The 24,886-nt window shown below is 47.3% G+C and overlaps 4 protein-coding genes and 1 non-coding gene across 9 annotated transcripts; 2 read left to right on the forward strand and 3 right to left on the reverse strand.

Annotated features, from left to right (window-relative positions):
* Positions 1–2,792: 2,792 nt before the first annotated feature.
* On the forward strand, positions 2,793–3,604 carry LOC127766459 (uncharacterized). The gene is made up of 2 exons (XM_052291495.1): positions 2,793–2,910; positions 2,985–3,604. Exons 1-2 carry the CDS (start codon positions 2,793–2,795, stop codon positions 3,602–3,604), a joined length of 738 nt encoding a protein of 245 aa, XP_052147455.1.
* Positions 3,605–10,361: 6,757 nt separating this feature from the next.
* Positions 10,362–13,216, reverse strand: LOC127765954 (uncharacterized). Of its 2 annotated transcripts, none has more exons than XM_052290932.1 (8): positions 13,025–13,216; positions 12,701–12,790; positions 11,975–12,034; positions 11,727–11,769; positions 11,541–11,634; positions 11,146–11,205; positions 10,945–11,036; positions 10,362–10,804 (listed from the first exon to the last, which is right to left on the reverse strand). In XM_052290932.1, exons 1-8 carry the CDS (start codon positions 13,153–13,155, stop codon positions 10,721–10,723), a joined length of 654 nt encoding a protein of 217 aa, XP_052146892.1. In that variant the 5' UTR covers positions 13,156–13,216; the 3' UTR covers positions 10,362–10,720. The 2 variants fall into 2 exon arrangements, with proteins under 2 accessions (XP_052146892.1, XP_052146893.1); XM_052290933.1 differs by having other exon boundaries at positions 11,727–11,766; positions 13,025–13,215.
* Positions 13,217–14,672: 1,456 nt separating this feature from the next.
* Positions 14,673–21,612, forward strand: LOC127766131 (uncharacterized). Of its 4 annotated transcripts, XR_008016205.1 has the most exons (13): positions 14,673–15,133; positions 15,233–15,353; positions 15,742–15,827; positions 16,050–16,446; positions 16,556–16,656; positions 16,738–16,804; positions 17,172–17,399; positions 18,168–18,617; positions 18,774–18,846; positions 19,492–19,860; positions 19,981–20,024; positions 20,109–20,423; positions 21,417–21,612. XR_008016205.1 is itself a non-coding variant. In XM_052291196.1 (10 exons), exons 1-10 carry the CDS (start codon positions 14,733–14,735, stop codon positions 19,734–19,736), a joined length of 2,169 nt encoding a protein of 722 aa, XP_052147156.1. In that variant the 5' UTR covers positions 14,673–14,732; the 3' UTR covers positions 19,737–19,974. The 4 variants fall into 4 exon arrangements, 1 of the variants encoding a protein (XP_052147156.1); XR_008016206.1 differs by lacking the exon at positions 19,981–20,024; XR_008016204.1 differs by lacking the exons at positions 19,981–20,024; positions 20,109–20,423.
* Positions 20,595–20,666, reverse strand: TRNAQ-UUG (transfer RNA glutamine (anticodon UUG)). Its single transcript has one exon. It is a non-coding gene; the product is annotated as a tRNA-Gln (tRNA).
* Positions 21,324–24,774, reverse strand: LOC127766130 (G-type lectin S-receptor-like serine/threonine-protein kinase At1g34300). Its single transcript, XM_052291195.1, has one exon. It carries the CDS (start codon positions 24,222–24,224, stop codon positions 21,648–21,650), a length of 2,577 nt encoding a protein of 858 aa, XP_052147155.1. The 5' UTR covers positions 24,225–24,774; the 3' UTR covers positions 21,324–21,647.
* Positions 24,775–24,886: the final 112 nt, after the last annotated feature.

Below are 24,886 nucleotides of genomic sequence, written 5' to 3' on the forward strand. Positions count from 1 at the left end.
TTTCAGGCACTGGGCCTTTAATCCAACTCGGTTTAGCCCTAATCGCGACCCACCAGAACATCAGAGCCCCCGGTTTATTTGGCAACAGCCAACGTGCAATTCTCGTCTAGTTCGCGTCTACCTTGCAACTTCTTCGTCTCCCATGGCGACCGGTCGCGACGCCGAGGAGGCTTACGAGCTCGCGGAGAATCGCTTCCTCGCCAACGACATCGCCGGAGCTCTCCGCGTGGCACGGGAGGCGCAGCGGCTGATCTACCCGGCGGCACTCCCTGCTGGCCTCGCCAACGCCGTCGCCGCCTACGAGGTCCACCACGCCGCCTCCCGCTCAGACGGCGGCAGGTGGCACGCCGTCCTCGCCGTCGGCAACCCACCTGCGCCGACGACCTCGAGCGGCATTAATGGCGCCGTCATCACGCACAAATCCCTCAAGCAGCAGTACCGCCGGCTCTGCCTCGTCTTGCACCCGGACAAGAACTCCTCCGCCGCCGCCGATGGCGCCTTCAAGCTGCTCCAGGAGGCGTGGGGTGAGCTCTCCCTTCTCCACCCGCCGGGCTCCGGCGCGACGCCGGTAAGCTGGTCGTCGCCGCCGCCGCCGGCCGCCGCCGAAGCGCCTGAGTGGAAGGCGCCCCGGCAGGCAAAGCCACGTCGCCGAGCAATGCGCTGCCCGCACTGCGGCTGTTCGTTCGTCGCGGTGGTGAGCGATGCCGTCTCCCGCGTGAACTGCCTCGACTGCAACCGGTGGGTGAGCACGTCGTCGCAGAGCGGGCCCGCACCTCCGCCTCCGCCTCAGCCACCGCCGCCGCCGCCTCATCAGAGGGAGACACCGTCGCCGTCGCCGCCGCCGCAGCCGCAGTTCCCGTGCCCCGGGAACTGCTCGAGGTGTGGTGCGAAGTTCACGGCCACCGTGTCCATTGGCACGCGTTTCGTCCCGTGCGGCGTCTGCAAAGCCTTCTCCATGGTGTCCGTGAAGAGCCCCAGCGTCGCCACCACCTGGATGCTCGGATAGCCAAACCTCCGTATCTTCCTAACAAACATTCTTTTTTTCTAGAGTAAATTCCACAAAACTATATGTTTTATGGTTCAAGTTACAGAAAACTACATACATTTTGACACTTGGCACTTAAGTACATATATTTTAGTAGTTTAGTTTCACAAAACCACACTATCGATAAATGGATTCACCCATGAGATAATGTGGTTGTTTCATCAAGGATGAGGACGTGGCATCCTATTAGTTTCGTGCGATGGCTGGTAATAGGATGCCATGTCCACATCCTAGGTGAAACAATAACGTCATCTCGCGGATGAATCCATTCATTGATAGTGTGGTTTTGTGAAACTACACTACCAAAATATATGTACTTAAGTGCCAAGTATTAAAGTGTGTGTGGTTTTATGCAACTTTTTCTAATATATTAACGTATAATTTTACCCGTTCGTAAAAAACAGACATACCGCACTCTTAATTCTCAAATGATTCTAATCCCTCAAGCGAGATCGTCTCGTTCTTGTTTGTCATCCAGTTAGTTAAATACATTATTTTAAAGGAAATTAAAAAGATAGATTAATATGTGATAGATCACTATACCAACATGTAAACATTCACAAGTTGAAAAAAAAAACAAATTTAACCTAGCTAGTATACGTGTGCTGGGATGCTCACTCGTGGTTATATTTGTTTATTTAATTACTATAGAAATTTATCTCTATGCAGCCAAAGGGCAAAATAAAAAAAAAGTTTGCATTGTGATTTGTATAGTGCCATATATTTGTGGAAGGAAATGTTGGTTAAAAGTGTCAAGTAAACATACAGAGGAAGTAAGATTTTTACTCATGCATGTATTGAATCCATTCCCGTGAAAGGAAAAACATATATTGGTCCATGACCATGAAAACGTGGATTGTGGAAGATACCTGGTTTGTGTGTCAATTTGACTTTTGAGGCTCTTCTGGTTGTGTAATCCATCTACTCTTTTAACATCAAAATGTTTCAGTAAGACAATATATAACTTAATTGAATTTGAGATATGCTTTACAATACTTAGAAAATGTTAGGGGTACCTCTCAACAGTTGATATTTCTTTTAGTGAAAGAGTAGTGAAATGGAACAAAATATTTTTTTCCTCTCTCCATAATAGCCCAGTCCGATTTTTGTTTCTCAATATTAGAATCATATACGAAGGTTCACTCAATAGCTATGTTCTTTTCTTCAACAAAACTTGGATGAAAATAAAGATTTTCGTGGCACGCTTTTCAAACTGCTAAACGGTATGTTTCGTGCGAAAATTTTCTATATGAAAGTTGCTCTAAAATGTCAAATTAATCTATTTTCCAAATTTGTAATAATTTAAACTCAATCGATCATACGTTAATACCACATCGTTTTACGTAAAAAAACTTATTTTTTATCTTCAGGAGAAATGAACACCACCAATATTTTATCAAACCGGATTGTTTTATCTCCACAAGCGGTTCGGATGGCAATTTCATCTTACTTGGCACGTTGACCTGGTTTTCATCTAACACAATATCTACTTGACATTTACATAGCGTTAATGTCAAGAAAAAAATAAAAATAGATAGACCCATATATGTAAGTCTATAAAAAATAGAAAATAAAATACGCATATAATCCGACTCGGTTCAGCCCTGTCGTGACCCACCATCGGTATCGGACTCGGACTCCACTCTTGCTCGCTATAATTGGCGCGCTCGGCAACAGCCAACACTGCAATTCGTCTTAATTAGTTCGCGCGTCCATCGATCACTCGCTGCGCTGCAACCCGTCTCCAATGGCGACCGGTCGCAACGACGAAGAGGAAGCCGAGAAGGCTTACGAGCTCGCAGAGAATCGCTTCCGCGCCAACGACATCGCCGGAGCGCTCCACGCGGCCCGGGAGGCGCGGCGGCGTTCCCGCCACTCCCTGGCGTCGCCAGCGCCGTCGCCGCCTACGAGGTCCACCACGCCGCCGCCTCCCGCGCAGACGCCGGCGACAAGTGGTACGCCATCCTCGCCGTCGGCGACGATTCATCCGCGACGACCTCGAGCGGCACTAATGGCGCCGCCGCCGTCATCACGCACGAAGACCTCAAGCACCAGTACCACCGGCTCTGCCTCCTCCTGCACCCGGACAAGAACGCCGCCGCCGCCGCCGAGGGCGCCTTCAAGCTGCTCCGGGAGGTGTGGGACAACCTCTCGCTTCTCCACCCGCCGGGCTCCGCCGCGTCTCCTCCGGTAAGCTGTCCGCCACCGCCGCCGCCGCCGCCGCCAGGGCCGCGTCGCATCTCCTGCCGGAAATGCCGCGGCTCGTTCTTCACGGTGGTCGGCGACGTCGTCTCCGGCGTGAACTGCGTCCACTGCAACCGCTGGGTGAGCTTGTTCCCGTGCCCCGCTCGCTGTGCGAGGTGCGGCGTGAGGTTCACGGAGACTGTGTCCACCGGAACGCGTCTCCTCCGGTGCGCCGCCTGCGAGAGAAGCTCCTACGTCTTCGTCAAGAACCCCTACTGCGCCACCTCCTGGATAACCGGATCTTCATATCGATTAAAATGTTGTCGAAGAAAACCATTTAGTGCTCCTACTCCCATCACAATTTTGACAATTTAACCCTTTGCAAAATCTAATTTTACAAATGAACTGCCGCCGCCAAAACTTATTTAAAAATGACCTTTTTGTTCAGCGCCAAATCGTGTGACGCTGAATTTAGACACATCAGCGCCAAATAGCATGGCACTGAATGCACATTGACACGCTGACTCCGCCTCTCATTCGCGGTGGCACAACATTCAACGCTAGTTGATGTAGTGCTGAGGTGTCTAAATTCAGCGTCGTAGGATTTGGCGCTGAAAAAAATGTTATTTTTTAAATAAGTTTTGGCAATGGTTTATTTGTAAAATTAGTTTTTTCAAAGGATCAAATTGTCAAAATTTGTGTACCCCCATCCTAAATCAGTTAGTCTCTTTAGCATTTAAACTTTACTAGATGAAAACATTCAAATTTGTCATGTAATTTGTTGAAGACATTAAATATGCAATTCAAAAGAAGCCAATGGATTATTTTGTGAAATTTGTACTGTTTGGACAGGGGCATGGACAATACGTAGCCACTTTTGTTTCTCTCGCGCACACACTTTCTCTTCCATCTCTCTCTCGGGTACTCTGCTTCTGGAATCATACGGCCAGTATTTAGCCATATGTCAGTAAATTAATTGGTGAATGAGGAGCCAATCAGCTGGCGGCAACACGGCCAGCTTTAGATAGATAGATAGATAGATTCCAAGATAGTTCCATCAATTATGTTAATTCAAATTTCTCTCCTTTGTACTATTATATTATTGTCGGTCCACTATAGTCATTTTTCTCAAATCTTAATCTATACGTACTAAATAATCTAAAACGATAACTAATATGAGACGCACTCTAAAAATATACAAATTCAAATTCAACTTACATATATGCAGGAAAACAAAATATTTTACTCTAAATAAAGTTTCTATGCAAACCTCTGCATCTTCAAGATATGGTGCTTCTCAAAACTCAGGATGCAGTCGATAATTAGATCCTCAGGGAAAGGTATATACTAGATTTGTAAATCTGTAACCACGTTCGTTTCCTTCCAGATACATTGAGTTAGAAAGTACTTCGATTTTCACGCGCACGCTTTCCAAACTATTAAACGGTGTATTTTTTAAAAAAAATTCTATAGGAAAGTTGTTTAAAAAAATCATATTAATTCATTTTTGAAATTTAAAATAGTTTATACTCAATTAATCATACGCTAATGACTCACCTCGTTTTGCGTATCTTTCCAATCTTCTTAATCCCCTATCCCTCAAACCTAGATCCTCAGCAAGAAATTGAAAAAAGTGAAATATGCTGAGATATTCTGATCGTTTTTGTTTTACCTTTCTTTTCTTTTTCTTGTTCTCCACGCATACATCGTGCATTACTTCAGTAACATGGTGTGTATCTGTATATATTTTATCTTATCTTAATAGCTTATTTACCCATTAGGTATTGTTCGGTTAGTCCCTCTTTCAAAGATCAAACTTTATATAGATTTATGTCGGCCGCACTTAATAAATCCTCTAAAAATATTGCGAAACAAACACTACAAATCCCTCTATTGCTTAGAATCTCACAAAACCTTACAAGTGGTGTTCAGCTATGAAATTAACTAACTATAGTAGACATGTATTGATGAATGTAAATATGTTTTGTTGGTAATAAGGCTTTTTTCTGGAGGTTTGGTCTTTGGCTTTCTATGTGGCAAACTTCTTTTATACTCCATCCGTCCTAAAATATAAGGGGTTTTGGATAAATCAAATGAGACACTTCTTAGTACTATAGATTTGGACAAACAGCTAATTCCATTTATCCAAAATCTCTTATATTGTAGAATGGAAGGAGTATTAGCACAACCTACTTTTGTATTGAACGGTTCTCTCAATAGGAAGGCCATTATCAAGGTCGCACGACAAGGCTACATTGTCAAGGTTGCGTGACAAGACTAACCAACCAGGACGCCCGCAAGTTTAGGGGAATGTTTAGATCGATGATATTTTCAACCATACCATTATTTAATAAAATCGATAATTATGTGGTTACATTTAGTTTATTAAATATTGACAATATGTATAAAATTTTGGTAACAATATTAAGCCAATTCTATTAAAATTAACAATTATTATCAAATTTTAGTATGATTTGTTGAAAATCTAATTGTTGTATTTTGGTGTTTTCTGATCTATTACATTGACCCTCTCATGAGGTATATATAAGAGTACATATGGGATAGAGACTTGGAGTACATTACAAGTAAGAGTAGATTTATCTCTCTAAGATTCTATCTTTAGGACTCTATCTTATCTCTAGGATTCTATCTCTAGGATATATCTTATCTCTATATTTGTATTTGACTCTTATCTCTAACTAACATATTATACTTCTAATATCCCCCCTCAGTCGTAACGGGAGCAAAGCGAACGATTACGACTGGATTTAAAATCTTCTAATTCTTCATCTCCTTCGAGTGAGTCACCATCATTGATTGCATCTCTGATGGACGGTCCTCCACCTGGTGCCTACGTCCCTTCTGTGTCGTCCCTTGACTCTCCTCTATTCCCTCCCGCAGTCATAGCGGGAGTGTCATGGACGATAGCGATGACACGAACGCTTTGACTGGAGTTTCCGTAGATGATTCTTGTTGTAGACGTTTGTCGATGTAGCCGATCATGAAGTAGTCGTGGTCATGGTAATCATGGTAGTTGATGTAGCCGCAAATAGCCGAAGGCGAAAAAAAATATTTACGCCATGGTGTGAAGACGAAACTGCAATCGTTAACATCTTGCACCTTGTAGATGTCAGAGGATGTCATTGGAGACGTCTTGCATATGTCAGAGGACGTCGTTGGCGATAGGCCACCACTTTGGTTGGTCCTTCTGCGCCGTGTAGCAGTCATCACAATAGTGATGCCGGGTAGATGCAGTCGTTGTCGTCGTAGATGACATGATCGATGCCGTCGTCGGTGACGCGGTCATTACCGTTGTAGAGGACGCGGTCGATGTCGTCGATAAAGCGTCTTGCAAATTAATCTGTCAGAGGACGCGAGGTGTCTATATATGTGGACGAGTCGGCGGCGGCGTGTTCTGTTGATGAAGATCGATCGGCGTGGATGTCTTGCCAGCGGCTTGACGTGGGCTCTTCGTGGGCGACGACGAAGGCATACGTGATGATGATGATGATGCAATGATATAATGCTTGAATAGTTGCTGCTTCCGCTCACGAGGAATCGAGAATCATAGGCTTTATGTGGCTAATAAAGGAACTAATCTAATCTAGTGCTAATTAATGGAATTGGCGGCTGATGAGATGCTTCTCGGCGGCCTCGTCAACGAGCCGCTTTCGGCTCCGGCGCTGCTTCTGTAGATGATAGGCCGGCGAGGCTAGCTAAGCTACGCGATGCATGCGGTGCCCCAGGGAGAGCACACGAATTGATCTCATCTCCCCGGGGCAACGCAGACGGATAATGGGTGGAACCAAGGATCTATAGCTCTAGCTCTGATATCACGTGGAAAATCTAATTGTTGTATTTTGGTGTTTTCTGATCTATTACATTGACCCTCTCATGAGGTATATATAGGAGTACGGGGATAGAGACTTGTAGTACAATACAAGTAAGAATAGATTTATCTCTAAGATTCTATCTCTAGGACTCTATTTTATAATTAAGATTCTATCTCTATATTTGTATTTGACTCTTATCTTATCTCTATATTTATATTTGACTCTTATCTCTAACTAACATATTATACTTCTAACATAATTTTCATTTTGGCACCAATCTGAACGGATCCTAGATTATACGAGGCACGGCATTGTTTTTTAGTCAGCAATCTGCACCAGCCTTCGATGATCCGACTCAGTTCAGTCCCCTGTCGCGACCCAACCATTCGGACTCGGACTCGGACTCCCCTCTGCTCGATATAATTGGCGCGCTCGGCAACAGCCAAAGCTGCAATTCATCTTGTTCGCGTCCATCGATCACGCGTCACCCATGGCGACGCCCGGTCGCGTCGAGGAGCTGGCGGCTGAGAATGCTTACAAGCTCGCAGAGAATCGCTTCCTCGCCGACGACATCACCGGAGCACTCCCCGCCGCCCGGGCGGCGCAGCGCGTCTTCCCGGCACTCCCTGGCCTCGCCAACGCCATCGCCGCCTACGAGGTCCACGCCGCCGCCACCACCTCCCGCGCAAACGGCGGCGGCAAGTGGTACGCCATCCTCGCCGTCGACGACGATTCCGCGACGACCTCGACCGGCATTAGCGGCGCCGCCGTCATCACGCACGAATCCCTCAAGCAACAGTACCGCCGGCTCTGCCTCGTCCTGCACCCGGACAAGAACTCCTCCGCCGCCGCCGAGGGCGCCTTCAAGCTGCTCCGGGCGGCGTGGGATAAGCTCTCGCTTCTCCACCCGCCAGGCTCCGCCGCGGCTCCGGTAAGCTGTCCTCCGCCGCCGGCCACCGCCCAACCGCCTGACTGGATGCCCCGGCAGCCGGGGCCACATCGCCGAACAATGTTCTGCCCGAACTGCCGCTGTTCGTTCGCCACGGTGGTCGACGACGGCGTCTCCGGCGTGAACTGCGTCAACTGCAACCACTGGGTGAGCACGTTGTGGCAGACTGGTCGAGCTCCGCCGCCGCAGCAGCAGCAGCAATCGTCGTCGAGGTTCCCGTGCCCCACTCCCTGCCCAGGGTGCGATGCGAAGTTCACGGGCACTGTGTCCATTGGCAAGCATCTCCTTCCCTGCCGCGCCTGCAACAAATGCTTCTTGGTCTTCGTGAAGAGCCCCAACGAAGCCTACGCCTGGATACCCACGCCAAAAGAGAAAATGCCATATGTACCATGGAATTTTAGCTAATCTCTTTTATATCCCTAAATTTTGCTTATTTTCTTGTATATACTTTTTACATCTAAATTTAGTATCTTAGAATGGAAATAGAGAAATTGCCAAAGTTTGGAGGTTCTGCTGGTTTTTCTCTGGGAGGGCCGGTCTGACCACCGTGTATAGCGGTGTGTGGCTGGTCTGACCGGCAGAGTCCGAGCTCGAGTCTGCTTTGTCGGGTCTCGAGTTTTCCTTGCTCGGGAAGACATGTTCGGGCTTGCTTCGGTTTCTATCCCGAGTTGGACATGGAGGAGGGCGGCAAGATCAACCCCTATATAAGAAACAAGGCCGGTTCAATTATAAAAATATCCTACAATCAATCAATAGAATCGCTTTTTCAATATTGCTTTCTACTTTTCAATTAGCTTTAGTTTAGTTCGTCCATTTTTGTCGATTTGTGCTGAAAATCGTTTCCCGCCGCTGCCAGAGAGCGACACCTCTTTGTAGGTTTGTGCTGAAAATCTTCCGTTTTACCCACGAGACGGATAGTTATCCGTCGTTTCATCTAAATCGGCTCCGCTAGCCGGTTTAATCTATCAAAACTAATCTTTAACTTAGCGATTGCTAGGTTAGGGTGGTTGGCGACTCTACTATCACCGCAAAGTTTTAGGTGCTGCGGTCATGCTTGTCAACTTGTCACAAAAAGTTGTCAACATGATTTTTGGCGATTCCACTGGGGACAAAATGACAAGCACGACCGCAGCACCCAAAACCTTGCGATGATAGTAGACTCGCCAACCACCCTAACCTAGCAATCACCGCATTGATCCTGTTGCCCTTTGTGATGATAGTCTCTGAATCCGATTTAAATATCCAAATCCAAGTCGGTTAGGATTTAGGAGTCGGACTCTCGGACGACCATAAACCTCCTACCCATGGTGCGCACTTGGGCGTCCTGGCTAGGCTAGCTAGCTACTCGCCATGGCGGTAGCCAACCAACAGCAAGCCGAGGAGGCTTGCCGCCGCGCCGAGGAGTTCTTCCTCGCCGGCAACATCGCCAGCGCGCACCGCCTCGCCCGGAGAGCCCAGAGGCTCTGCCCCTCGCTCCCCGGCGTCGCCAACGCGCTCGCCGCCTACGACGTCCACGCCGCCGCCGCCGCTGCCGCCAACCCCGGCCGCCCCAACTGGTACGCCGTCCTCGGCATCGACCAGCCCTCCTCCGCCGCCGCCGCCGTCACGCGCGACGCCATCAAGAGGCAGTTCCGGCGCCGCTCCCTCCTCGTCCACCCGGACAAGAACCGCTCCGCCGCCGCCGACGGCGCCTTCAAGCTGCTGCGCCAGGCGTGCGACGCCCTCTCCGATCACCACCACCCTAACGCCGCCGCCGCATCCGCCGCCGGCACCGCCGCCGCTGCCGACACCGCGGCGCAGACCTGGTGGAGCGAGTACTGGGCGCGCCACCCGGAGATGGCGGCCGCGGCGTCCAGGCGCCGCGGCGCCGCCGCCGATGAGGAGGGGCCCGCGCGGCGTCAAGGGGAGGCACTCATGGTCATCTACTGCAAGCGCTGCGACCGCGAGTTCGTCAGGGAACCCGATGAGTTCGGCGTGACGTGCCGCTGGTGCCGCCGGCCGGTGAGACCGCCGTGGGTGAGAAGGAAGCCATCGTCTCCGACGACGAAAGCGCCGCCGCCGCCACGGCCGAAGCCGGAGATGTTCCCGTGCCCCGGGCAGTGCCCGCGGTGCGGGGTGCAGTTCGCGTCGATGGTGTACGCCGGTAAGTGGCACCTCCGGTGCAAAACCTGCTCCAAGTACACCATGGTCGACGTACAAGGCCCCGACATGGCTACTTGCTCCAGGTGATGCTGCATCATAGGTATTCAGGCTGTTTCAGGATAGCTGACATATCTCATAGCTCCACCTTTTTCCAGGGAAGCTTGCAGATTTGTAAATTAGAAGGAAGATTCATTGCAATTCTATGCTGTTGATATACAAATCTGATACTGTATATGAATAATTTGTTGCAAATATACAAATATATTGACAAGTAAGTTTAGCGAGCTACTGGTTATGACTTACTCCTATATAAGAAGGAAAATCAAGCCAAAGAGGTTAAACAATCTTGAGCCTCTTGCTGTTGAATCGACCAAGATGCATTTAAAACAGATGATGGAACCGCCTAACCCAATGAACTTAAAACAAAATAACGGATGATGTGGTACCTAACTGTATGATGCTACCAAATCACTACAGAACTTTGTAACTTCTGTTCATATATATACTATCGATATTCTCAAATACTATCCACGGCGTTCTAAAAGGACCATTTTGGCAACAGCAGTTTCAGTCATCGTCTGCTCCAAACTCATCATCCGGGTCCAGGAATGAGCCAATGGACTTGCGAAGGTTGACAATGGATTTGTCATCCTGCAAACACACAAAGAGAAGTACTTGCGAGTAAGAAAATCAGGACACATCAATTCTAACTTGGACTATGAGACATGGTATCAAGTATCAACAGAAACAAGAAATTATAGTAGATCATGTAAGCCATTAAATGACGGAACCTGCTTCATCTTCTTCAGAGATTCTTCTGCATTAGTTATCTTCTCTGAAAATGTTTTCTCGAGTTCAGACAGAGTAGCCTTCTCCTTCTTCCCTGTTAGACAAGATCAGAACAAATGTCTTTCACACATGGTAACTGTTTAAGAGACACTGGTTAAGAATAAAGAACATTTACAATGAGATAGAAAATGATATATCCTTACTTTGCAGTTCATACTGGATAAGTAATTTCTCCTTTGCATCTTCGAACTTTGAGAAAAGGTCTGCAGAACACAGTATATGCATGTGTAAATAGGTTGATAACAGGTGACAACTGATGATATCTATGTGGCAGGAACTAATGAAGTCAGGAAACTGCCAAGGAGCATGCACATTGCTCATTATGAGTATTATGTAATGATATCGCTCCATTTTTGTACAAAAGAAAACAAAGGTCAAGGTTAACTAGTACAATAATCCTGGTACCAAATCTCAAGATAAAATATGACAGTTTTTCCTTGCACAAAGTTCACCTATATAATTCACCTAATAGCACAGGAAACAAACAGCAAAACTCACTTCTAAGTAAATGTGTTTGCAGGTAGCTCATTTGACATACCTTTGAGAGTTTGCATGTGTGCAGCTTTTTCTTTGCAGAATTTATCATGTGTTGCTTGAAACTTGGTGTACTCGTTCTTCAGTAAACCTTCACACTACATCAAATACAAATGAAGCTGACATTAGCACAAACTATGAGGGGATTGTTACCAGATGAGCATCACTGCATTGGATACAGGTCGGTAACCTCTTTTGAAGTCTTTGATAGAACTTTCAGATAATTTTGCCTGCTAATGCAAATAAAAAACAGTTGTCAGAATTCATAGTATATTTGAATGATGCACCGTAATCATTTCCAAGAAAGCTTCATATGATAATCATGTTATAGGAATGAATCAAAAACCACTTTAAATCTCACCACAGATGTACAACAAAAAGGAACTGCATTCATACAAGTAGAAGTTCACAGGCAAGTAAAATGAATTGGTCCTTTACCTTTCCTTCTCAAACTTGCCCTTGGCATCCTGTACGATAGTCTGAATTTCTGTAGCAACACTGAAAATTGAGCAGAACAGTTAGTCATGTAATCTAATATTATGCACGTGGTAGATAACTTCAGAAACAGACCACATTGAGACACCACATTAATTTTGTCATGTGGATATGAAAACCATGTTAGATGAAGCTATTCTTCCACATCACTAGTCTCAACTCATTTTCCATGCTTTGGGAGCGATTCAATTAACGCACTCTACGCCTCACATCTGCTACATTGAGTATAGCCTACAGGAGCTCCAAGGCTCACACAGACTTATACAGTAAAAAAAATCGGATTCAGGAGATAAGTTGAACAATAAGCAGTTGGCACACTGGTACATCCTACTATATCATTGGTTCATAAAAGATAGGAGACCTAAACGGTGATCTGTTCACAATTCCACAGAAATTAAAGTGACGTGGACCAACTACTGCTGGTCAACACAACGGAACTCATAACAGATCATTGGTGTATAGAGACTTGAGCACAATTCTGCAGAAATTAAGCAAGTGTGGTGCATAGTGACTAGTGAGCACCATCTGTTGATATCTAACAGTAAGCACATTAAATTATCTCTCAATTAGCACTAATAGAAAACTTAGAAACAATTTCACGCGTGTAATCTACAATACCAATTGGCATGGTAATAAAGCCGCCGTAAAAAGGGTGGGACTCGGAATCACCTGGAGAGGGTTTGCTCGGTCTTCTTCTGGCCATCCTTGTGAGCCTTGTCCTTGATCTGGCGCAGCAGCAACACGATCTCCTTCATGTCACTGCCTCCCCCGATCCCCACCGAAGCACGTCACGAATCACGAAATGCATACGCAGAAAATCGGTTAATCGCACAAAAATCCGGCGCAAAATTAAGACAAAATCGCGGCAAGCGGGAGAGCAACCAGGAAACCCTCGCTTCGAGTTCGATCCGAACATAGCGCGGGGACCCCGGGGAGGAGGGGGAAGGGGAGGCGAGGGGGGGGGGGGGGGGGGGGGGGCTGCTAGCTAGGCACCTGTCGAGCTCGGCGTCGTCGGAATCGTCCATGTCGCGGCGCTTCTTGTCGGAGCGGAGCGCGTCGGTTGGGTCCTTGGCTCCTCCCCGCCTCCCGCCGCCGCTCGCCTTCGCCTTCGCCGCCGCCGACATCGCTGGTGCGGTGTGCGAGTGTAGGGGTTTGAGCTTTTGCGGGTGCGAGAGAGAAGGTGAGACGAGGCCGTTTTGGGCTCGCGGGTTTTGAATTCCAGCTGTCACGTACGGACACATGGGCTTGGGCCTCGTCCAGTACTCTGGTACCGACCCAACATGTTGATGTAGGCCTAAAATACTGCACTGATCTACTCATTCCAGTCATATTTGAAGTTTAGATAATATTCAGTTAAAATTTCAAATAATCAACTTTATGTTAGCATAAGTTTATAAAGTCTAGATAATGATTATATTTTTTATAACAAATTTATATGTATGACATTTTTATTTTGAAATAAGCATTTGAGAAATTATTGAATATCGAAACTTGATTTAATTATAAATTTGTTAGAACAATATACTATCTGTTTTTTTCTCCAAATCGGGATCTTACAAGAAAAATCTAGCATTTGGTCTAACCAAGTACACCACGGTCGTTTCGGACCACTTCTCGTTGGGTTATGTTGGAACAACCTACTTGGATAGCGATGGTGACACTGATGCGTGTGTAAAAAATCGGCACTCACAGAGCTTTCTCCAAAAGGACAAAGTTTATACTTCAAAGGTCGGAATTTGCCTCAAATAAAGCCTAGTAGCTTCTAGGCATTCGTGGTCATCGGCAAATGTCAGTTGCAAAATCACTTGATGTCAACTCGCAAGGAAGATAAACAAAATCAACATGTTCATCATCTGAAGTACATAATGGCAATACAATGATCATATATCACCGGTAATGTGGAACTTTGGATATAGGAGGGACTTTCCAAAAAAACATAATTTCCCCTTTTCTTCACATGTGATAAATCTCATGTGAAATGTGATACATCTAGGTGTAGACTGTCATTTTGGACTATCTATCTTATTTATATTTTAATTAAAAATAAAGATTCAGGGTCTGTTTGGTATAACTTCAACTCCTAAATATAACTCTAGGAGTTGAGTCTGGAGTGGAGTTGTGGAGCTGCCTAAACCCAGCTTCACAACTCTAGTACATTTTATGAGAGAGCTCCACCCAATTCCACTCCTAGTTTTGGTAGAGCTGAAACTGTTTGGTTGAGCTCCAGCTCCAGGAGGGGTGGAGTTGGAGTTGGAGATGTGCCAAACAGGCCCTCAAATTACACCGTGCAAACTCCAAACTCTGCAATTTTTTTACAAGTTGAAAATAAGCTCAAACAGATGGTGGAACGAGATTTGGCCCACTGCCCAACCCGATTTTTCTCATGGGAGGCGCAGGACGGGCCACGTCGGCCCAGAGCCCGGTCACCACAACCCCACGCTGACAACCGGGCCCACACAAGATTCATTGTACCACGCGCCATGGCTGCGCCCCTTCCCCTTCCCGCCACACATCTCACCTCGGCTATCCCCATCGCGGCAGAAACAATCCCGACGTCTCCGTCGTCCAGAACCACGCCACTGACAAATGGGACCCACGTTCGTGTCCCCACATGTCAGCGACTGCAGCCCCACCTCCAAAAAATCCGTAACTCTCGCCAACGGCTCACCGGCCACCGCTCCTCCCCCCCACATGAGCGGCGATGACGTCGAGGGTTCTCGTCTCCTCCTCCTCCTCCTCCTCCGCCGCCGCCGCCGCCGCATTCCTGCCGCGAATTCCGAACCCCTGCGCGAACCCTAGCCACCGCGGCGCGCCTCCTTGCGGGGCGGCGCTCTGGCGGCACCATTCTGGCCGTGCGGTCACCACGGCCGCGGCCGCCGCCGCCACCGGCGACCACTGGGGCGCTGAGTACCACGGCGGCGGAGGCGGGCGCGGCGGGAAGAGCGCCGCGGGCCCCGGCGTGCAGTGCGACGTGGACGTGGTGTCGTGGCGCGAGCGGCGGGTGTTCGCGTCCGTGGCGGTGGCCGCCGACGTCGACACCGTGTGGCGCGTCATCACCGACTACGAGCGGCTCGCCGAATTCATCCCCAACCTCGTTCACAGGTCCACATTCCATCTCTCCTTCTCGTGTGTCATTGCAAATTCTCGCATGCTCATTGAGGGTCTAATTGGGGGAAATTTGTGCGTCGTTCGGCAACGCAGTGGGAGGATTCCATGCCCGCATCAGGGCCGAGTATGGCTCGAGCAGAGGGGGCTGCAGCAAGCGCTTTACTGGCATATCGAGGCACGCGTCGTGTTGGATCTCAAGGAGGTTCCGGATGCTGTACGTGAAGTGATCACCCTAACCTCGTTTTTGTTATGTTGCAACTAAATTAGTCGTGATTTTCGTTTTTCACGAGGTAATTAAGATGCAATTGAAACATATAGATGGTTAGGTTAGGTGAACATTTGAGCTGAATGCATGAGAATATTTGTAGATTTGTTCCTGACATCCCATGGCATGAACGAACCTAGCCGTCATCTTCTACTGTTAACCTTTCTGAATGCGTTGATTCTTGTGGTGAAACTATCTTGATGTTACACCATATTTGGCGTTTAGTTGTATAAATTTTAGATAGCGAATTTAAAGAGGTGTTGACTATTGAATGATTCTCCTAATTTCCTAGTTATTATATCAAGCTATTCTTCCTTATTAAACAGTCAACATCCAGGTTAATGGACGAGAGCTCCACTTCTCCATGGTTGATGGTGACTTTAAGAAGTTCGAAGGGAAATGGTCCATCAGATCTGGTCCAAGGTGGGGATTTCATGGTCATCGTCTTGTCTTGTTTATTGCATATGCCTTCGATGATCGTCCAGACTGTTTGCTTACTGAGTTACCAGTTACTTACATTTTTGGCAGCCACATGATGCTCTGATCTAGAATTCGTGGATCCTTAAACATCTTCATGTTTTAGCTAGCAAAAAAGTAATGCCAGTTTAGAGGTCTCATATGACATTTTGTTTCGTTTTATGACAGGTCATCTAGTGCAATTTTGTTGTATGAAGTTAATGTGATTCCAAGATTTAATTTCCCAGCAATATTTCTTGAGAGGATCATAAGGTCGGATCTTCCTGTGAATCTTGGAGCGTTGGCCTGTAGAGCTGAAAACATATATTTAGGAAACCAAAGACATGGAACTGCAAAATTTAGTGGTGCAGGCTCCAGGTTTCATAACTTCCGTAATGCAACCACTGAGAATGATGCCATTGCTCCTAGTAAGTTCAAAGAAACACCTCCTTCTGGTCTTGGTGGTGTGCTTGCTTCACCTCCTTCTGAGTTGAACAGCAAATGGGGAGTATATGGAAATGTCTGCAGACTTGATAGGCCGTGTGTGGTAGATGAGATCCATCTTCGAAGATTTGATGGTCTCCTGGTAACTTACTAAATTTGTATGCATCTAAGAATTATCATTGGGTTCTTATATTTTGATGGGAAGCACACTGACAGATTTGTCTTCCCCTCGTGAAATGATTTGATTGAAGGAACATGAAGGGGCTCACAGGTTTGTGTTTGCTAGTATCACTGTGAAAGCGCCAGTGCGAGAAGTATGGAATATTCTCACTGCATATGAGAAGTTGCCTGAGTTAGTAGTTCTATCTTCCTTCAGTTTTTACAGTTCAGATATCTTGTTATACAAGTATGAGCTAACAAAGTTATCTGTCAGATTTGTGCCGAATCTGGCTATCAGTAGGATTATTCGTCGGGATAATAACAAGGTTCGCATACTGCAGGTGGGAGCTTTGCTAAATACTTATCTCATATGTTACTGAATTAGCATCTTAAGTCTAGAGGTGGGATTGCTCCTTTTCTATAGAAAGCGTCAATCCTCAATTTCACTTTCTGGTTGATAGCTAGCTTAGGTTTTCACTTTTAGTCCAAGCTACCAAGTGATCTATCATTTTTACCAAGTCTTGCAACTTCATGCTTTTATGTACCTATCACTCCAGAATACTAAACAAATGGAATTTAGCTTTTGTCCTAAAAATGGGAAGAAAGATCACCTTCTCCTCCCAAAAGATACTTTTTCTGGAAGAATTTAATTCAATTTGGTTGTTTCATGAGCTTTGCAAGAACTGCAACATCTCACATCTTTTATAGGAGGGTTGCAAGGGTCTACTTTATATGGTGCTTCATGCCCGTGTTGTTATGGATCTTCGCGAGAAACTTGAACGTGAGATAAGCTTTGAGCAAGTTGAAGGTGATTTCTACTCATTTAAAGGAAAATGGCGCCTAGAACAACTTGGCGATCAGCACACCTTATTGAAGTATATGGTTGAGACTAAGATGCATAAAGATACCTTTCTCTCAGAGTCTATCCTTGAAGAGGTATAAGAAATTTATATGCATGTAGTTTATCAATAAATATAGAGAACACGTTAATGTTATGAAGTGGAAAAATGGTAATTAAAATACGCTTTGTTGTGCCCCTGAATTTCAATTGTGGTTCACTGAGGACCAATTGTACTAATACTATTTAATCCAGGGGTATATGTTCATAATAGTTGGTTTTGATGCTTGGTGATTAAGTTTTCAAAGCAACTTTCTGATGGATGTATCATCTAGTTGAGCATAACATCGTGCTATTGTGCTCATGCGAAAACTTTGTCTTTATGTTCACCAGAAATTCAGTAAAAATAAACACTTTCCTGAAAAATGAATGAATCTCTAAATTCTGAATAGGTATAAGCACACATCCTCTATCTGTATTATCCTGCGTTGCTTCATTTGGTTAGTGCAAGAATAATAGTTCCATATTTTATTATCTCTGGATAACCTCACATGGATTTTTTCCCCCTCTCGTCAGTACCAAAAACTTGTTTAAACAGCTTTTTATAAGATATCCTCATGACGCAGACATTGCGCTTTATTAAACTTAGTTCCACCGTCACATTCTTTAAGGATATCTAATCTTATGACTTGATGCTATTTGGGGGGGGGGGGGGTATGTAGGGGAATGAATGCAGCTTTATGATTTTTTGCCACTCTTTCTTCTTATCAAAAGCTGATTTATGCATGGTCATGGTGCTTTGATAAACATGTTAATGATTTTTTTTTTTGCTAAAAGAAAACAAACATTTTGATTACGTACCTCAGGTCATATATGAAGATCTTCCATCAAACTTATGTGCAATCCGTGATTATATTGAAAAGGCAGAAGCTGAGAGCGGTAACTCCACAAGTAGCTCTATTGTATCATCAAATGCAGATACTATTGCTATTGATTATGCAGAAGGTAGGCAATCAGAACAAGCATCCACGTCATGTTCTTCAAGTCCTGTGAAGCAGAGACCAAAAGTCCCAGGCCTTCAAAAGGACATTGAGGTCCTCAAATCTGAACTTGAGAAATTTATTGCAAAATATGGTCAGGATGGCTTCATGCCTAAGAGAAAACACCTTCGTTTGCATGGAAGGGTGGATATCGAGAAGGCAATAACACGCATGGGTGGGTTCAGGAAGATTGCCAGCATAATGAATCTTTCACTTTCTTATAAAAACCGGAAACCAAGAGGTTATTGGGATAATCTGGAGAACTTGCAAGAAGAGGTAATGAAAAGTATATACCCCTCCTCCCACTGTGTTCTACAGGGCTTTAGTAGTTCAGAATGCTAAAAATTGTGATCTGAGATTTCCAGCATGAGGAGTGATAATGAGCACTCCTTTCATTCTTGACATGTTATTAACAGTAACCATTATATACAGATCAGGCGATTCCAGAAGAATTGGGGGATGGACCCTGCTTATATGCCAAGTAGAAAGTCCTTTGAGAGAGCAGGTATTTGATTATTTTTGTCTAAATATTTGCTATGGTCAATTTATTATCTATATTTTCTTAGTGTAGTTTATCTGGCAGTTGATAAACCTTATAGAGTTATACAAAGTCATTCTGACTTTTTTCTGGTCAAAATTATTGAAGCCATGTTTGACTGAGGTGTTTTGAACAAAATTTTTCCCATGCTTGCTTAAGGTACCTGGAAACCTTGGACCCTTTTTTTTCTCTGGGGCATGAAAATATGTTCAGTTTCCTCTAATCATATTAAAATTTTGGCAAATTTGGTTATATAGCATTGAAAGTTCACGTTTTTGGTTTTATAGCACCGAAAGTTACCGGTTCACTTTAATAGCACCCAAAGTTCACCATGTTCCCATTTTTAACACTTCCGTCAATTCTCGATCATCAGGCCAGATATATATACATGTTAAGATTGGTGAATTCAGTAGTTTTTTTAGAGCGGTGAATTGAGGAGTTGACTACATAGCAACATAGCATTCATGGATGCCATTCCTTTATGTCAGACTGATGTTTGTAACAACCTTATTGCCTGGGTTCCTATCATGCTAGTTTTACCAGTTCTCTCTTTTGTCAAGAATTCACAATCTTTCTTTATGAATAATGCTCGTACTTTGTTGTTAATGATAGGACGTTATGACATTGCTCGAGCGTTGGAAAAATGGGGTGGAGTACACGAGGTTTCTCGCCTTCTTTCTCTTGAACTCAGACGACCTAGAAGGCGAGCCAACTCTGATGATGAGAGTAAGGCTGGATCCTCATATGCCATAACAAATAAACACGCAGGCAAGCCAAACAAACCAAGCGTTTCTCCGGACAAACAGAAATGGCTCCTGAAGCTGAAGGATCTGGATGCTAATTGGATTGAGTACTGACTAGGAGGACTTCACTAATACGGTCCTTCAAATATATCATCTGACTTCAATGAAGAAGGATCTGATAATCATGTACAGATAAAGGTGGGCAAGTTTCTTGCCTACAATACTGGATTACAACACTGTAAGTTTTCCACGCAAAACTCCCCGCTCTGTAAAGTATTCCACAGCTTTTCTTCGTTATCTGTCCTTTTTCTTCAAAAGAAAATTTGAAGTGCTTGGGTCTTTCTGAATGACTTTCTAGAACTGCCAACTTTGTTGTTGCAACCGAATTGAAGTGCAGAACTGGTAAGAATTGAATTATTAAACCCAGGGCATGTTCAAAGTTATTCATTGACATTTGAACCCCGCCTTTTGTTCATCCTGTCCAAGCTCACAAACATTGGAAAAGCTGAGGATGATTACTTGTGTGGTTACACTACTTGTTCTTGGGCATTGGCTGACCGGGAGGCAGGAGACCTGGAGAAAGACCGTATATGACAGTTCAATTGGTGGTGGGTGAGACTGGCGAATATCTTAGTTCGGACTGCTCTTATCATGGCTGAATGTTTCTTCGGTGTCACATGTTAAACTACGAGAAGCTAAGATAAGGACGATAAGTGGTCCAACAATAAAAGGACATGACACTTAGTTCGTTTTGATCAAGAAAATGACTTCAACAGTTTGAGGGTAGGAGGAATTCTGTCGGTAAGGCTGTTATTGTTTTGGAAACTTATGGCTCCAACATCATAATCATCAGTAACTTCGCATAAATGCACCTAAGAAAAGGAAAGGATATGCAGTTTGCGTCAAGAAGTTGTTTAGACAGTGATGTTGTTAAATGCAGTGATGCAAAAAGATTAGTAAAACTAAAAAAAAAGGTCCCACCGGGATTCGAACCCAGGTCGCCAGATTCAAAGTCTGGAGTGCTAACCACTACACTATGGAACCATTTTACTTCATTTTCTTAACTAAAGCAATTGGCCAATAAATCTAGGTTCAAGTTGGAATGTGCCGGTATTTTCTGAATGTAACACCGATGAGTCTGCTTGCTAAACAGGAAGCTTATAAATCAGTGAGTCTAAGCTCAACAACATTCTTCAGTGACTGCTTCTGAATGAATAGCTGAACAAGGGGCCAAGACTCAAGAACAGCTGTGTGCTCATAAATCTAGCATTAAATAAGACCCAGTATAAGCCTTAATCACATGTTTCCTCAGCTACTACGCAATTGCAAGCTCTCCATGGACATGGAGATGCAATTGCCAGTGATGACACATGATGCAGGCAATTTGATCTTTGGAAAGGGTTGTCATGGGTCCCATGCATTTAATTTAATGGAATAAAGGTTGATAGAGAAGTTTGTTGAAAGTTCCTGCACATGTTTTTGTGTACTATCAATCTGCCAGATTGCTCATGCCTTGCCCCAAATGCCAAAACAATCTCTTACTAATAGTATGCATGTGAGTGTGAGGCAAGCTGCTTCTCAGTACTGAACAAACTGAAGTAGCTGAATTTTTATTGATCTGCTTATCTCTGCCTTTGCTTTAGCTTCCCCAAAACCATAATCTACAATCAGACAAGCTATTGCATCTATGTTTGCACTCCATTTATCAATGCATCGCCTCATTTGAATTATTTGTACAAGTTACAACGCGAATATACCATTGAGTTTGATCTAATCTGCACTTACAAATTGCAGAATTCAGCTCATCAGGCACATAGATATCCTCTCAAGCAGAAGTACGAAATTGCTCACCATCAGTGAAAAGCACTTCTCTTCCACCGACAGCTGCTTCTATGTTCCACCAAAACAAAATCAACCAGATCAACTCCCTAATTGCTCACTAACCAGAGCAATTTTCCCATTTACTGGAGCAAAAAAAAAAAAAGCAAAATCATTTTGCTATTCACCTCATGAGAAGATGAAGTTTTACATTGTCATGTATGGCTCCTGCCCCAGCAGCGAACGAGACGCCCGGTCGCGGATCCTGGCCGACGCCGAGCGTCCCACGGCCATCTCCTGCTGGACCTCGTCGACGTTCGGCGACGGCGTGGGCGCCGGCGGCGCCGCCGAGGAAGTAAACGTGGAGACCATGCTGGTGCTGCCGCTGCCGCTGACACCGGTGGCGGTGGTCGCCGACGTCAGGCTCAAGAAGCTGTCCGACGACTTGGGCGGCGGCGGCCTCTCGAGATCCATGATCCCTTCCAGCATCTGCACCACCTTCCCCATCGACGGCCGCTGCGCCGGCTGCTCCTGGATGCACCAGAAGCTCACCTGCAGCGCGCGCTCCACCTGGACCATGTCGATGTCCTCCCCGGGGAGCTTCTTGTCGACAATGGCGGCGATGTTCCCCTTCTCGTACTCCTCGTACGCCCACACGGAGTACTTCTTCCGGCCGGTCTCCTCCGACACGTCGAAGTTGCGGTGGCCGCTGACGAGCTCGAGCAGCACCATGCCGTAGCTGTAGACGTCGGACTTGGCCGTGATGGGGAGGTTGGCGAGCCACTCCGGCGCGAGGTAGCCCCTCGTCCCGCGCACGCTGGTGAGCGTCCGGTGGCGGTGATCCTTGGGGTTGACGAGCTTGGCGAGGCCGAAGTCGGAGACCTTGGCGTTGTGGTGCTCGTCGAGGAGGATGTTCTCGGGCTTGATGTCGCAGTGGACGATGCAGTCGCGGCACTCCTCGTGGAGGTAGGTGATGCCGCGGGCGGTGCCGACGGCGACGGCGAACCGCGTCGGCCACGGCATCCTGCCGCCCGGCGCGTCGGCGAAGAGGAAGGCGTCGAGGGAGCCGTTCTTCATGAACTCGTAGACGAGCAGGCGGTGGCGCCCCTCGGAGCAGAAGCCGATGAGGCGGACGAGGTTGAGGTGGTGCGTGCTGCTGATGGTGGCCACCTCCATCCTGAACTGCTTCTCCCCCTGCTCGATCCCCTCCAGCTGCTTCACCGCCACCACCGTCCGGTTCGCCAGCACGCCGCGGTACACGGCGCCGAACCCGCCGGCGCCCAGCTTCTCCTTGAACCCCTTGGTCGATCGCTGCAGCTCCCGGTACGAGAACTGCACCGGCGCGCCGGACGCGTACTCCAGCAGCGCGTACTGCGCCGACGCCGCGCCGTACTTGGGGCTGTGCCGGCAGAACACCCACCACAGCGCCCACTCGCACAGCACCAGCCCGGACACCGCGCCGAGCACCACCACCGCGACCACCCACCCGCGGACGCCCGACGCCCTGCCCGACGGCGACCCGCCGCCGCCGAGGGGCGGGTTGGGGATCCCCGGGAAGCAGACCTTGACGAACGACGTGCTGGGCAGCGCCGCGGACTGGTACCCGCTGACGAAGTTGGACACCTTGAGGAAGCAGAGGCCCGAGCCGTCGGAGAGCGCCGTGGAGGCGACGCACGAGCTGCCGGAGAGGCAGTTGAGGCGGCAGGCGGTGATGCCGACGAAGAACTGCTCCGTCGTGATCTCCGGCGGGTAGGTCAGGAACTGCGTGTTGTCGAGCTGGAGCATGGTGGAGTTGCCCGGGCAGTTCTGGAGCTCGATCTTGCGCCGGCAGCCGCCGCGCGGGTCGGCCGGGTTGCTCAGCTGGAAGTTCTCCGACGGGCATCGGCACACCGGCGACGTGCCGTTGTAGCCGCACACGCCCATGTTGCCGCAGTAGCCGAACACCTGGCACTGGTCCGCCACCGCCGACCACTGCTCCGTCGGCGCGTTGCTGCCGCGCGCCGCGCTGTAGGCGCGGAAGTTGCCGTCCGTGTCTAGGCGCACGAACCTCAGCATGTCGCCGCTCTCGCCGTAGTTGCTGCTGTACGCGACGACGACGGGAGAGGTGAGCGAGCCGTCGGTGAGGGAGACGATACCGTTGGTTTGCATCGCCAGCGTCGGCGAGCTCAGCGTCTTGTTCGCCGTGAAGGTGGTGTTGTACCCCTTGTTGAAGTAGGTGACCGTGCCGCCGCCGGTCCACTTGAGGGTGAGGTTGCCGGTGTTCCGGTCGAGGGAGAATTGGTAGCTCGCCGAGGTGAGGTTCATGCCGGAGGTGAAGTTCTGCCCCATCACCACCGTGTCCGTGGGGTGTTCGAACGATTGCCACAACGTCGCCGACGAGTTCCTGAGCAGGAGGTTGCCGCTCTCCTGCAGCGCGGCGGTGGTGACCCCCTGCCCGCCGGTGTTCGATGACCAGACCACGGCGCCGGAGCCGTTGACGAGCTGGAGGTCGCCGCTGGACGAGAGGCGGAGCGCGCCACCGGAGTCAACGGTCGCGCCGTTGCCGGCCGTCCACACGGGCACCCCGCCGGCGTAGGTGATGGCGGCGACGAAGAGGGACGGCGAGGTCGGGGACGCCGTGAAGGAGAGGGAGAAGGTGTTGTTGGGAGACGACCACAACGCCTGGTTCGCCGGCGAGAGGGAGGAGCCCAACGGCATGTCCGCGCCATGGGAGAGGAGAGGGAGGAGGAGCAGCAAGAAGCAGCCGCCTACCAGAGCAGCATCTCCGGCCGCCTTCCGCCGCATCTTCCTCCACCGGAATCAGCCGCCGATTCCGGCTGGTTTCTTGACCGGCGCAGCGATTGCAGCGAGCTACACGCACAGCTCGGCTTCCCCTCTCATGGCGACGTCTCCTCTCTCGCGGAATCCATCGGAGTTTGTACTAATCGGTATTGGCACGGGGATGAGGAAGAAGAAGACGAAGACCTGATTAGGCTCGCTAGGCTGGCAGATGCGGTGAAGAAGAGGAGATGCTGCTGCTGCTGCTGCTGTTGCTGTGGAGGAGAACGTTGAAATGTCTAAGCGTTGGGAGGGTGAGAGACAGTGACACACACTGACCGACCGGGCTGCTCCTTGTAATGACTCTATTAGGGTCAAATCGTCTGCTTATTGGACTAATTAACGCCACTTCAACACCTCAAGTGCTCAATTAGTTTACATAAAATACTTCCATATCATACATGATACTAGTACATCCAATGAGAGCATAGCTGGTTTGTTAATCCTTAAGATTTTTTTTCTAAGATGTAACCCCAAGTGATTTTTTTAAGATGTATTTTGTTTTGTACAACCTTACGTTTCACAATGTAAAATTTTTTTAGCATTGTTCACATTCATAAAGATATAAATGATTCTAAATATTTATATGTGTTTAGATTCATTAACATCTATATGAATATGAATAATGC

Source organism: Oryza glaberrima, chromosome 3 (assembly GCF_000147395.1).
Source record: "Oryza glaberrima chromosome 3, OglaRS2, whole genome shotgun sequence".
Lineage (NCBI taxonomy): Eukaryota > Viridiplantae > Streptophyta > Magnoliopsida > Poales > Poaceae > Oryza > Oryza glaberrima.

What these genes read in the sequence shown, in the direction of transcription:
- LOC127766131 (XM_052291196.1), top strand. Translation starts at nt 14,733, where the DNA reads ATGACGTCGAGGGTTCTCGTCTCCTCCTCCTCCTCCTCCTCCGCCGCC. An exon ending in GCATATGAGAAGTTGCCTGA is followed by an intron (nt 16,657 to 16,737) that starts GTTAGTAGTTCT and finishes GTTATCTGTCAG; the next exon opens with ATTTGTGCCGAATCTGGCTA. An exon ending in ACAAGGTTCGCATACTGCAG is followed by an intron (nt 16,805 to 17,171) that starts GTGGGAGCTTTG and finishes CATCTTTTATAG; the next exon opens with GAGGGTTGCAAGGGTCTACT.
- LOC127766130 (XM_052291195.1), bottom strand. Translation starts at nt 24,224, where the DNA reads ATGCGGCGGAAGGCGGCCGGAGATGCTGCTCTGGTAGGCGGCTGCTTC.
- LOC127765954 (XM_052290932.1), bottom strand. Translation starts at nt 13,155, where the DNA reads ATGTCGGCGGCGGCGAAGGCGAAGGCGAGCGGCGGCGGGAGGCGGGGA. An exon ending in ACCGAGCAAACCCTCTCCAG is followed by an intron (nt 12,035 to 12,700) that starts GTGATTCCGAGT and finishes CTCAATTTTCAG; the next exon opens with TGTTGCTACAGAAATTCAGA. An exon ending in GGCAAGTTTGAGAAGGAAAG is followed by an intron (nt 11,770 to 11,974) that starts GTAAAGGACCAA and finishes TATTTGCATTAG; the next exon opens with CAGGCAAAATTATCTGAAAG.
- LOC127766459 (XM_052291495.1), top strand. Translation starts at nt 2,793, where the DNA reads ATGGCGACCGGTCGCAACGACGAAGAGGAAGCCGAGAAGGCTTACGAG. An exon ending in GGCCCGGGAGGCGCGGCGGC is followed by an intron (nt 2,911 to 2,984) that starts GTTCCCGCCACT and finishes CCTCCCGCGCAG; the next exon opens with ACGCCGGCGACAAGTGGTAC.